This window comes from Strix uralensis, chromosome 7 (genome assembly GCF_047716275.1).
Source record: "Strix uralensis isolate ZFMK-TIS-50842 chromosome 7, bStrUra1, whole genome shotgun sequence".
Lineage (NCBI taxonomy): Eukaryota > Metazoa > Chordata > Aves > Strigiformes > Strigidae > Strix > Strix uralensis.
This window is the reverse complement of record NC_133978.1, coordinates 5,172,086-5,185,257: the sequence shown is the minus strand read 5'-3', so window position 1 is coordinate 5,185,257 and position 13,172 is coordinate 5,172,086. Positions and strand designations below refer to the sequence as shown.

At 54.5% G+C, this 13,172-nt stretch overlaps 1 protein-coding gene across 2 annotated transcripts in view; it reads right to left on the bottom strand.

Annotated features, from left to right (window-relative positions):
* Nucleotides 1-208: 208 nt before the first annotated feature.
* The window catches only part of UNC5B (unc-5 netrin receptor B), a 56,241-nt gene continuing 43,277 nt past the window's right edge, over nt 209-13,172 (bottom strand). The window contains exons 4-17 of one of the 2 annotated variants that reach the window (XM_074874224.1): nt 11,802-11,905; nt 10,718-10,898; nt 9,984-10,151; nt 9,505-9,669; nt 8,696-8,728; nt 7,387-7,581; nt 6,535-6,927; nt 6,011-6,098; nt 5,753-5,921; nt 5,406-5,639; nt 4,344-4,493; nt 3,923-4,087; nt 3,654-3,832; nt 209-3,140 (exon numbers count right to left, since the gene is read on the bottom strand). In XM_074874224.1, coding sequence (XP_074730325.1) covers nt 2,975-3,140; nt 3,654-3,832; nt 3,923-4,087; nt 4,344-4,493; nt 5,406-5,639; nt 5,753-5,921; nt 6,011-6,098; nt 6,535-6,927; nt 7,387-7,581; nt 8,696-8,728; nt 9,505-9,669; nt 9,984-10,151; nt 10,718-10,898; nt 11,802-11,905 — 2,390 coding nt within the window. In that variant the 3' untranslated portion in view covers nt 209-2,974. The remainder of the gene's footprint in view (nt 3,141-3,653; nt 3,833-3,922; nt 4,088-4,343; nt 4,494-5,405; nt 5,640-5,752; nt 5,922-6,010; nt 6,099-6,534; nt 6,928-7,386; nt 7,582-8,695; nt 8,729-9,504; nt 9,670-9,983; nt 10,152-10,717; nt 10,899-11,801; nt 11,906-13,172) is intronic. The other variant, XM_074874225.1, reaches the window with a different exon arrangement.

Here is a 13,172-nt window from a genome sequence, read left to right as displayed (position 1 = left end):
CAATCTCTACAGCTTACCTCCATTAAGGACTCCGACAGCAACATCCTCCCGCTGCCAGCAGGCCTGCAGCATCCAACCCAAAAACAGGTTGGAGGGAGGCTCACGGGCGTCCCCACACTGCTGCTGCTGCTCGAGCTGGACCCGAATCCCTGCAGATGCTAAACCCAGCAGGAACTGTTGAGTGATGAACATGAGAGGAGAGAACAGATTGTTTCTTTTTTTTTTTTTATTAGACTAGGAAATATAATTTATTGCATAAAAATTAATTTGTTACAATAGGAATGCTAAACTTTATTTACAGTTCTTTAGTTTACAGAATAAACAGATGCGGTTTTAGAGGATGCCACCAGGCCCATCCCCCGGACATATAAATATGGAAACAGATTGCGGAGCAAGAGACGGACACTGCCAGCACGACACAGACCGCAGGTTTGCCTTTGCCAAAACGCCTGGACGGAGAAATCCCCGGAGGGGGGCTCCTGGGAGCTGGCACCCATGGGAGATGGGCGCAGGCGCTCAGAGGACTGGCGTGGGGGGCAAACCGTGCCTTCCCCCTGTCCAGCTCCCAACACAGATTCCCTGGTCTGAAAAACGGGGAGAACTTCCCCAAACACGCACCTCAGCGGATCCAGGTGGCTGCTGCACGCCAAAAGGAAGGCGAAGATGAAGGCGGACAGATGGGGATGGGGGCAGAGGGACCCGCGGGCGGGACAGATGGATGGACGGATGGACAAGCGCGCGTGCCGGCGCAGTGATCCATGAACCAGAGACAGCAAGAATGAGAGCGAGAGATTCAGACGCGACCCGAAAGAAGAACATCTCATCTCACGAAGAGCACTGCGGCACTGAGAAAGGAGCCCTATAAAATGCCAGCAGCCGGTTTGATCCATCAATTCCCTTCTTTCCTAATTTTCTTACTCTCCCTCAGCTCAGAGACGGGGTCAGATGAGAAATCAGATGCTCAAATGCAACCTAAAGGATGGATAAAACCCTTCCTACGTGTCACAGGAGCTCACCCGGCAGAAGTCTTCCCATCCAGCACAAATGAAAAAGATCCCCTCTCTCCCATAGCCTTGAAAACCCAGCAAGAAATGACCCCGAAACACAACAGGGAGTGACTCTATGCATTCAATCACTGCTTCAAGAGCTGCCGAGAGGAATCATACCCATGCCTGAGCAATACTGAAAACTCCCACCGAACCGCCCTGCGAAGGCGATGCTCTCGCTCGTGGCAGGGCTCCCTGAGTTTGCTCCGGTCCCCAGCACGCTGCAGGATGCTGCAGGCACCCCGTGACACCGGGCCAGGGCTCTGCAGCCAGGACACTGCGCATCGCAGCCCGAAGCAGGACCTGCTCTCAGACCCTGCTCTTAATACTTCTACTGATGGAGGATCCACAGCCTTGCCGTGTGATCTAGTCTAATCCTGAGCTTACCATCCCCTTCCTATTTATTTTTTTAAAAACCAAATTTCTAAGATACAGCACTCTGAGTAACTATTTCTATATGCAGGCAATCTAAATTTTTACCTTCATTGAGACACCGTATCTTTTGTGAGGAACCTCGTTCCTGCCTACTTCATGATTACTTTCCATTCGTCCCACAACTTCTCCATCATTATAAAAAGTCTATTACAGGGAAAAAAAGGCGCTGCAATGAGAGGATGGAAACCCGATCACTGCTTACGATGCCATCTCTTGTGTGAAAATGCTCAGCCTGGCTTGCAACTTGGAGATACTGAGGTCTCCCTCTCCAAATCCTCACTGAAATACTGCATCAAAAACTGGGTGTGAGCGCATGGACCCGAGACCGACGTGATCTGCGAGGGGCCGCATCCTGGCCCGCCAGTGCTCTGCTCTCCCCGGACCCCTCCACAAGCTGCTCATCACCTCCCTCTGACCCCCGAGCCCAGGTTTGGGGTGCTCACTGCAAAATCCTGGTGGGTTTAAAACATCCCCCCTTTGGCCTGTGGATCAGTAGGTTGGTGCAGGACTGAAATCTTTGGTTTGTACTGAAGTTATGTAAATGAAGGCGTAGTCATCCTAAAAAGCTCCCCCAAATGATGCCAGGGAAGAATTCATTAAAAATACCCATATCTGGATGCATTCCCCCCCTGAACCCTAAATGCAGGGTGGCATCCCTCACCCCTCCTTGCAGGTGGAGAGGGAGCCCTCACTCTGCCGGGCACTGCTGCCAAGGAAAGGGGAGTTCGCAAGGAAAAAATCTTGGAGAGGGTCTCAGCTGGCCCTGAAGCAAAGGGGCGTAGAGGCACTTCACCCTACGGACTCCCCGGGGGTCCCAGGACATGTAAACACATGGACCGCACGCTTTTCCCTACAAAAGTGTGTTCATTTAAATCTCTCTCTCTCTGCCACCCTGACCAAAGCAACGCTCTTGCTCTCACACACAAAAAGAAATTATAAATCTTTTTTTTTTTTCTTTTCTTTCTTTTTTAAAAAGGATTCATCCAAAGATCTGGATAATAAATTATTTGCGTTTCCTAAGAAACTTTTTTTTTCCTTTTTTCTTTCTTATTTGCCTTGTTAAGCTGTCTGAAGCTTTTGACAGAAGCCATTCGTCTAGATTGTACTCGTCTCTTCAACGCAGAAATGCTATTAAAGGAGGAGGAGAACCGGAGGGGAACCCAAACAAAGGAGAAGGAAAGCCCCCATCCTGACTGGAGAAGCCCTAATTTCTCCCCACACCGCAACTGCTGCCCTGGAGACAGCTGGGGGGAGGAGGAGGAGGAGGGGAAGGAGGAAGAGGAATGCTGTGTAACACTTGAATTGCTTGTAAACGCTGAGGATGGGTCTCTAAGGCTGACAGTGATGTGGGGAGGGAGGGAGAAGAGACAGCCTTGGCCCTTCCTCACCCAGCTGCTGCCCAGGAATGGATATACCTCCCCCCACTGCCAGGGAAGGTCACCCTCCTCGCCTCCCATTTCAACCTCCTGGCCCGCCATCCATGGGAAGCATCATCAGCAGTCCCCCTCCGTGGCCATGACCACCAGCATCTCGCTCTTGCCCATCTCTTCTAAGGCACTGGCCAGGGTGTTGAGATCGCCGTCGTCTTGGTGCTCGGCTTCCCATAAGTCCAGGAGCACCCCAGTGGGGCTGGCTTTGGTGGCAAAGTAGTTCAGATACCTGCAAAGGGGAAGCAGAGGGGAGGTCCAGGTTGGTGGGGTGCCCTTTGGGGACGGAAGGAGGGAGGATGCTGGAGCAGCAAACCTGTTTGCAACGTGTACCCCAATGGAAATGCCATAACACAGATGCCGAAGCCCTTGAGACATTGTCTTCAATTTTTATACAGAGCTGGCGTTCATGCAAAGGCAATGCAAGCTTTGTTTTGCTGAAATTACCCTCCCTTCAGCCCTCGGAGGTGAACCCAGGCAGGAACAGCAGAAGCATGGTCCCAGATAAATAAGGGCCAGTTCAAAGTGACAAGAGACCCAGGACTGTGGTGCAGATAGATGCATGGATATTGATGGGTGTAACTATGCATAGTATAATATCCATAAAAAAATATCCATATTTACGGGTGGACCTATGCAGCTGGACATGACCTAGCCGGATGCCTGCAGCAGGGAGGGAGGGAGCACAGAGCAAAGCCCCCCTGGCCAGGCACAGGAGAGGAAAGCAAAGCCCAGGGAGACCCACCGGTCCATGGAAAGCTTCTGGGCGAGAAGTCTCCAGTCGTTTCCCCTGGAGTTGGGAGCATCCAGGCTGTTGCAGATCTTCTGCCGGATGGAGAGGGGGATTTTGAAGGCGTAGGGTCCCAGCTGGGTGGTGGTGGCACCGCTGTGGTGGGAGCGGAGGGTGTCGAAGGAGCTGGCGTGCTGCAAGAGGAAGGATGGGGCAAGATGTTGCAGCACAGAGCGGCTCCTGAGTGTGTCCCCTTGCTGTCCCCCCACCTCCCCACCGCTCACCTCTCCCAGCGTGATGTGGAGCTGGAAGATCTGCCCCTCCCCTTCCACCTGCCGGACGCAGATCTTGCAGGTGAGCTCGGTGGAGGCCTGGCTGTACCTCTCCAGCGTGAAGGTGCAGTGCAGGGCTCGCTGGCTGCCGCTCCAGATGTGATAGAAGGGGATTTCCTGCGGACCACCACCAAAGCATGGGCTCAGCAAAGGCTCCAGCAGCTCCCTTGGGAGATCCTACCTCCTCCAGCCACCCCACTGGGATGAGACAGGACAGAGGGACCCCACAGACAGCATCCCACCAGGAAAGATCAGAAAACCCTTTGGGAGACAACTCTGGAGGCAAGACCAGGGCACTCACAACCCCGTGGTGCCTGGCTGAAGATGGTGTCCCCGGTCCAGGACCCCGGCTGAACCCGCCTCAGCTCCTCACCTGGTACTTGGCCAGCAGCTTGCTCCTCCAGAGCGCATGGGGGATGTCATGGATAGAAAGACGTAGGTTGTGGTAGCTGTCCTTGAAGGGCAGGGGCTTGGGCTCCTCCAGCAGGTACCCACCCAGCGTCCGCTCCAGCTCCAGCACCTCCTACAGGCAGCAGGACAGGCAGCGTCAGACCCAGGAGGAAAGCAGGGCTTGCTCCTCTCCCCCCTCCAGACCCAAAGCCAGGCATGTTCCTCCCACAAGGAGCCAGCAGCAGCAACAAGACCACAGGGAGTGCTCCACAGGAGAGCAGCCTTTGCCACCCCAACAGCTGCTCTCCAAGAACTTGCCAAGTCATCTCACACACCAGCCCCACTTTGATTTTTAACATGTGAGCATCCATATATGCCTCTGTACTCCTCAGACAATGCAAAGGTCCAACGTGAAGGTCAGGCACTCTCTTGAAGAGTGCCACCCTGTCTGTTTTTAACACCATCCCACTATTAAACCATCAGCTCTTAGCAGAAAAACACAATTCAGGAGCCAGAGCACTGCCTACATCTCCACCTAGAGGCACTACAGCAATCCTGACGCCACAGGCCAAGTCACAGGGAATTAAACAGCCACAGCGCCGGTGGTGGTCCAGGTAGCCAAAACATCAAAACTCAAGCTTTCCGTGCTGTGCTCGACGTTATCTATGTCACAAAACCCTCCCAAGGAGGGGAGAAACACGTCTCCATGGAGGAATAACAGGATCTATACAAAACCAAGGCAAATCACAGCAGCGTTTTCTGTGTAGGAGAGAGAAACCCACCCAGGAGCCGCAAAATCTCTCATGTAATGTCTGCAGAAAGGGGGCCCAGTATAGGAGCTAAGCAACACCCTCCTTGTTTCCTTTGGAGAGCATGAGGAAGGACAGGGAGAGCCGTAAACACGCTTATTATTTCCCTGTGGTCACTTTGCAGGCAGTTGCATCAGGTTGTCTGCTCCCTGGGGCCAGGCCATCCAGAGAGGCAGCAGGCAGCATCTTGCCACCAGAGCAAGCAGCTTTGGGAAGCAGTTGTAAGGTAATGTTACCTTCAGAGCATCTGGCGTGTCCTCCAAGCAGTAGACCTTGAGGCTGTACTCCAGGGAGGTGCAAACGGTGGGGGCAAAGATTGCCAGCTGGAGCCTCTTGATGGCTGACCTGGAGTAGGACTCTCCCACAAAGACGTAGGTGCCAAGCTGGTCTAGCAAAACGTGGCAGGACTTGGCTTCCAGCTGGCAGTAGCAGGGAGTGTTGAGGGTCTCCTCATCCAGGGTCACAACTTCCTACAGGGAACCAAGGTTGGGGGTCAGCCCATCATCCAGGGGGGTTTGCGAGGGGCTGTGTCCCACAACGCTCTCAGCCTTCTCTGGCTGCAGGGGCTGGGTTCCCACCTTACCTCCCAGTTTCCCTGGTGGGACTGTGTTTTCAGTTGGTAAATCCAATCTGAGGAGCCAACATCAGCACAGTGGGGAATGGTCAGGACGACGGGGCGGCACAGGAGCAAGCCGGTGGGTCCGCAGGTCACCGCTGGGCTCAGCACCGTCTGCGTGCCTTCGGAGGGCAGGCTGGGGAGGGGAGATGGGACATCGGTTGAAAAGAAAGCCTCATGGCGGCCAACGGAGAGCAGAAGTGCGGGCGGCACGGTGTGACTTACAGGACGCTCTCTGCCTTGTTGAGGACCAGGTACATCTCGTAGAACTTCCCCTGGGGGATGGCCCCGTGGGGCACCAGCAGGCTCACCCCTAGCACGGCACACACAGGCATTGGTCACAAAATGAGGGAGAAGCCACCAGGGAGAAACCACCCCTCCACCCCGGCTGGTGAGCCCAAGGACAGCAGCGAGCTAGGGCAGCCCAGTGCACCCCAGGAGAAATATCTCCAGATGTTCCTCAGCTGCACTGCTTGCAGGGAGGAGCTAGGCCACTGCATTAGGAAGCAAAACCACAGGTTGTATCTTTTTGCAAGGCACTGGCCCTGGATCAATGGCAGGACCGGCCAGGAAAGTCTCAGGAGGCTGTGACCTCCAGCCTGAGAAGCCTGGTTTGGGAACGGCTCCCTGCCTTCCTCCCCTGAGCCAACTTTGGGATAGCAAATCCTGCTCATGGATCTGCTAGGACAAGAGCAACTCCCTGATCATTCAGCAGCCAAACACAACCTCCTCCCCAGCCTGGGGCTTACCGGTGCCTGGGATGGTGAGCCTTCCCCCCAGGTAGCCAAATGTGCCACTGGCGCTGTTGCCATGCTCCCGGGGCAAGCTGAGGAGATGCTGTGAGCCCAGGGCTTTGCTCCGCATGTTTGCAAAGGGGCTGTCCCTGGTGCTGTCCCCCGGGTAGGTGCCAGTGGCGGGGACCCCTCCGAGCAGGTCTGTCCCGTCATGGAGCCCTGGCGAGGAGGAGGCGGTGGAGGAGTTGTACACCTTGATCTTGAGGTTGGGGAGGGGGTCGAGCAGGGGGGAGTTGGTCATGGGGATCTTGTCAGAGGAGTCCTGCAGGGCGTACATGGGGCCACGGTACACCCCCGCGCTGGCCGTCAGGTCTGGCTGCATTGAGGGGTGCAGCAGCTGAGGGTTGTCTGCAGGAGGAGGAAACACGGATGGGATGAAGATGACAGTGGAAACAAGGGGATGTAAAAGCACTGCTTGACTGGAAGAGATGCCCATGAAAAGCCCTCGTCTCCTGGCAAGGGATGGAGGACGTGCAGGAGGTCTGACAGATGCAGCACTGGGTTACATCTGGCTACCTTCCACCAGGCACTTGGAAGGGAACTGCTCAGCATCATGACTAAGCGAGGAGCAGCATCCTACAGTAAATACCCACCGCATCCACTTTGCAGATGCTTTGCCCTGACTCCCACCATCAACACCTGACTACCTCCATGGAGTCCTCGGCCTACAAAAACCAGCATATACCCCTAGAAAATTGGGGCTGGGGGTCCACCAGGAACCCATCCTCTACTGTGATTTGCAGCCTGACTTTCTTTCTGCCTGGGCTTGAGCTGGTGAGCAGGACCTGCACAGGTTATGGCTCTTACCATGCCGGGAGGTCTTGAAGTTGACAGGGTGGAAGCCTCCGGTCAGAGCAGCTGATGAGTCTGTGATGTCTGTGTCGAAATCCCGGCATCTCCTCCGGTATACCACCACCCCCACAGCCATGAGGATGACAATGAAGACGAAAACAGCCACCACCAGTCCAGCATACAGGGCCACGTCACCTGTGGCCTCCAGCACTGTGAAGGATTAAAGAAATGGAGATGAAAAAGGGAGCACCAGAAATGCACGTCAAGACCCACCAGTGCTCCCCAACCATACTGCTAACTTGAGACACAGGCACGAAGGGGAAGATGTGTACTGGGCCTGCTGGAAAGGCTGTGGCAGGAGGATAGAGGGTGTTTTCTAATAGTGGTCCAGAAGTCAGAGTGAAGCCAGAGACTGAGCTGGTGGTTAACCCCTCAAACCTTTGGAGGACACCTTGCCATGGCTTGTGCAAACTTTATTTGAGCACCAAGAAGCCCAGAAACATTAGGTTTTTGCGCATCTCAAATTCATGAAGCTGTCAACCCTCACATCCTAACAGAGACAACCCTGAGAAGTAAAAGAAAGTGTCTATCCATGCATCTCATATATATGTACCTGAGCTATCTATCCATACAGAAAGACTGAGTGTCACTGCACTTATATAGACACCCCTCAGCTTCCCCATCTACCCTTCCCCTGCCACAAGGCTCTCAACCTTTAAAAGCCTGATATATCTGCCCAGAAATGAGAGGCAGAAGGAAGGCAGAGCATGGTAAAGCCTCCAGCAGCAGGAGCTGAGGACACTCAGCCCACCCTTCTCTCCTTCCTCCCTTGATGCTCACCCGTGTCTCTTGGTTTCCAAGGTTTCGTGCTGGAGTGAAGCCCTGTCCTAAGCTCAGTGATCTGCACCACATCAGGACTATGTCACTTCTGGGAGGTGTCACCTCATCCCCAAGTCCCCTCACTCTGACAAATGGGAACCCTGATGCACCCCCGGGACCCCCGACTTGAGGAAGGGAATCCTCGTCGGCGGGTGACAATGCCTGGAGTAGCTTTGGTGGTGTGACACTGGCTGCGCTGTGGTGCACCCAAGAACTACAGGCAGCAAAAGGGGTATGGGAGTGGTGGTACAAAAGCGGGTCATATTTATAGCTTCAAGCAGAGTACGTGATCTAACGTACAGAAGAGGTTTGGGGTGGTCTTTAATTGCTCCCTCTTCCCACCCTGTCCTGCCCCAGCTGCAAGGAGCCCTACCATGAATGCAACCGAACAAAACCAAAGCAATGCCTCGCAAAGAAACAAAATGGCCATGAAATGAGCACTTACGGTGGCTTTTGGGTTCGCTTAGAACTCTTTTATCTGTTAGGAAAAAAAAATTAGAAAACAAAAGGTGAAGGTGGCAATGGTGCAATGGGGATGAGATGAGACAAAAGGCAGGGGGTAGGGGGGAAGCCAGCCCGGGGGGTACGAGGAGCCACAGCATGGTGGGGAGGGATGGGAAAGCAGCATCGTTCCCCAGGGCATGCAGAAAGCCACATAGAAGCACGGTGATGAGGATGAGGATGTCCCCACGCCTGGCCAGCCCCCAGCTAACAGGACTCTGGACATTTCTGGTTGCGGCAGCATTAAAGGGGACAGTGGTGTCACAGAGCAGCAGGTGGCAGCATAAGCCGTCAGTGTGCCCACTCACTGTGTAGCAGCACCACTGTAATTATTATTGGGTTTTTTTCCCTAGCTGCTGCTCCAGGACTCCTACCGAGCAATGACCCAGATCAGATGTTTTCATGGTGGGGCTGAGAAACCACCCCTGGCTTGCCCCCACTAACCACAACCAGCCTTATTTCAGCGGAGACCTCAAACCTAGTGCTGCTTCAGAAGGGTTAGTAGGACATTTAGATCAAAAAATCCTCAAGCCTTTCTTTCCACTGGGTGAGAACTAGCTTTGGAAAGGGCGAGTCTGGATAAAAAAACCTTGCTAAAGACACAATTTAAACATCAGGTGCCAGCAGCGCTGCTGCCTGCCCTGTCAACTTGGAGGCGCAGCCAACAGCAGCGCGGCCAAGCGCAGAGCACCACGGCTGCTGGCATCATCTACGGCACGGGTCCCTGCCCTGCCCGCCTGCCCGCATACTCACTCTGCAGGCAGAGCCCGTCGGTGCAGTTTTTGGAGTCAAGCAGCACTCCGCTGCAGTCCTTGCCGCCGTTGCGGGGGGCCGGGGCGGCGCACTCGCGGCTGCGCCAGTGGGTGCACTCGGTGCTGCATGCCGACCACTTGCTCCACTCCGTCCACGCGCCGTCCACTGCGGGCCACCAAACACAGGCATGTCGGTACACCCCTTGGCACGGCCTCAGGGCTCGATCCCCAGTGCCAGGATGTCTCCAGCAGCAGAAAGGTGCCCATGCTCATCTCAGGGCTTCCAGAGGCCTTTGAGGAGTGTTATCCCAGTAAACCCAGCCCTATTGTGTCTCTGCAGACATCTCCAGCTCTTTCAGGTCTTGGCAGACTGAAAGATGCTTAAGACTGACTGGTCTCCTAAACCCCTGTCTCCTTAGGGAGCACCAGGAGCACAGTTGGACCGTGGAGGAAGGAGGAAGATCTCTGAACCCGCCTTACCTGGGCAGAGGGTGGTGCAGGTGATTTTCTGGAAAGGCTGCCCGTCACAGAAGGAGCCACCGTTCAGCGGTGCGGGGTTGGTGCACGTCCGGGTGCGCTTCTGCCAGCCCCGGCCGCAGCGGTTGTTGCAAGGAGACCACTCGGACCAGGTGGACCAGCCACCGTTCACTGCAAGAGCAGATGGACAGCGTTAACACATCCGTGGAGCCTATTGCAGCAGAGACTGGAGCTAAGCCTAGGGTTCACCAGGTCCTCTGGCCATACATCTTCTGTGACACCCTGGGACAGCTCACCCTCACAAAAAGCAAATCATTAAGACTCCTCCTCGTGTCACACATCCCATGCACAAGATGCTCAAGCTTGCTTTCGTCCTTTTTCCACTTTGCAAATATTTTTGCACCTGGCCACAGCAGATCTTTGGTTTCATAGCAAAGTTCAGCCAAACGCAGCTTTCCAGCTGCTTTGAGAGTCAAAGCAATCCATCTGGGTCCAACCTCCACCCAGCTTCGTACTCAACCGAGGAGGCTTGCAAATACCTACACCTAATAACCTCTCCTAATAGCCTGTGCAAGCTAGTAGAGGTTCCTGTTTTGCAGACATTGGCTATTACCCAACTGAATGCAATGCCCTGGTGGGGTTCACTCCTACCACTCCCAGAAAGTGCCTGTATTCCCCCTTGGCTTGGAGACAAGGCCGGCAGCAAAAGTCCCCTCCCCAGGAGCAAGGGCTGGTACCGTAGACGATGACGGCAGCCGTGGTGCTCCGGCGCTTGGCCACAATGTTCTTGGCCATGCAGGTGTAATTAGCAGTGTCCAAGAGCCGGGCCTGCTTGATGATGAGGTTGTGATCGATCGTGATGAGGAAGTTGGTGTCCTGGGTGGGATCAATGACATCCTCGTTCCTCAGCCACTCCACCTGGCAATGCAAAGGAAGGGATGGGTAAGGACGGTGACTAAGCTGAACAAGAACTGAACACTCAGCCAAGAAAAGCTTGCCATGGGTTTCAGTGGAAATGCCCATCCCACGTGCTCCCCATCATGAGGGTCACCAAGTGCCCCAAAGCTAAGCTAGGACACAAGTGCTTAACTAGGCTATTTGGGTGGGGCGTGAGTAGATACCGTCATCGAGCGTGGGTGTGGGCACAAGCAAGGAAAAACATCAGGTTGGAGGGGCTGAATTCAACAGCCCTGATAGAGAGCAAAGCCCCTTTGACCAGCCTATGACCTGCCCCAAAGTCCTCCCCACCCATGGTCACAGAGACCACCCATGTCCTCAGCACCACAACCACTGCCTGGCCAACCTTGCCTCTGACTGTATTTATTTCTCCTCAAAAGCTGGGCCAAACCAGGCCTGACTGGGGCACATTACTGCTGTTTTGGCCAAGGATGGGACATTGTGGCTACCATCAGTGCACAACTCCCGGGGGCTGACGGAGCTGTGGGCAAGGAAAGCACCGCTACCGTGCTAGGGAAACCCATCTGTATTGACTTTCCCAGCACTTGGTTCTCACTTGTGACTGCTCCCGTTCAGACAAGTCATTGGGTCCTTGTTAGATCTTCCCTCTAATGGGTTAATGGCACATCAGGAAGTGTGGGAGAGGTGGGTTGAGCAGGTGCTGAGGTTACGTGTGTTATTAGATGTCAGAATAACAGATCCACTGCCCAAAATAAACAATTCTGATGAATAATGAAAGCTGACGCTCTCGGCACAAGGCCATCCATCACAGCTGCAAGCCATCTGCAAGCACGTGCCCCGTCTCTCCCCGGGACAGGAGGGGACACCCCACCAGGTAGTTCTTCGGGCTGCTGAGCTGCTCACCTCGGCCTGCGGCACCCCCTCGGGCGGGCGGCACTGCAGCAGGACCTCGTGCTCCAGCGGGACCTCCTTACCCAGTGGCTCCTGGTCAAAGTTCTTCCGTAGGTCTGAGAGGGAAAGGAAAAGCCAGGGGTTACCAGCCCACTGCAGAAACAGGGCAATCTGCAAAACCTTGGTGGGGAGAGAGCATCGCCTCGGCACCAGGGGCCCACGAGTAGGGAAATCCCTCTGGCATAACACAGCTAGAGCAAAACATGTCCTGGGAGGAAGGAGCTGAAGAAGTGTCTTTTCCAGGATGGATTTGGGACAGCACGTGGTGCTCGAGGACGATGCCTTTCCTCCATGCGCTTGCAAGCTTATACCCCCCCCTCCTCTCTTTTCCTTCTGGGGCTAAACCTCAACTTAACCACTGTTGCTTCAACCCTCCCATTTCTTTCTCCCTCTGGACTCTGCACCAGGACCCTTCTTTGCTGAAGGGGGGGAAATGAGATTTGCACAACAGCTTGGCTCCCATGTCGGCACTGAAGCGAATCCCCAAATTTCAGGGCTACGGAGGCTTGTTGCTTGGCTCTGCCCCAGTCAGTCCCAGCTGACCCAGGTCCCCAGACTTGCTGGAAACCCAGCCATCGCATTTCAGTGCTGAAATGGCCACTGACGAAAAGGCAGACTTGCTCAGCAAGGGGCTGGCCAGTATTTTGGGGAAGGGGGAGAGGCGAGAAGCCCAGCAGAGCCCCCAGGGATGTGGGGGACATGGCAGGGTCCCAGTGAGGAGCCTTGAAAGGAGCAGGAGCATCACTAGATGGTGCTGCAATCCTCTGCTACAGCACCCAGCCCTCTATGGCTGCGGCTCCTGCTCGTGCAGGGCAGCAAACCCTCGGTTCAGTTCATCTCATCTGCTCGGCTCCGAGAAACACCAAACCCTTGGCTGGGGCGGGACAAAAGAGCTCCCTCAGTAGCCAGCTCTGTGTCTCAACATTTCCCCTGTTCAGACTAAATCCTTCATCAGTGTAGCTGATTCACCATCCACCTCCGTTTTGGATATCATGTTGGATTATTAGCCCTCTAATAGCAGAATCTGTTTATGACTGGGGAAGCCTGGCCATTCTCCTATAGCTTTGCTATCTCATTTGCTAAGAGAGCAAATTCAGCTGGGTAACAGCCTGATTAACTCATCCTTAATCAGGCTGACACCCACAAACAGCAGCTTAGAGAAGTGACATATGACAGCAGGGACTCCAGGGACACAGAGTCGCTGATTCAGGCAAAGTGTGCGAGGTGCTAACCGCTGGGTTATTAATGATAATAAAGCACCGGGAAGAGCTGAGCACGCTGATGGGCAATGCGGTATTAACCCAGGTGGTGCCACAGCCTCTC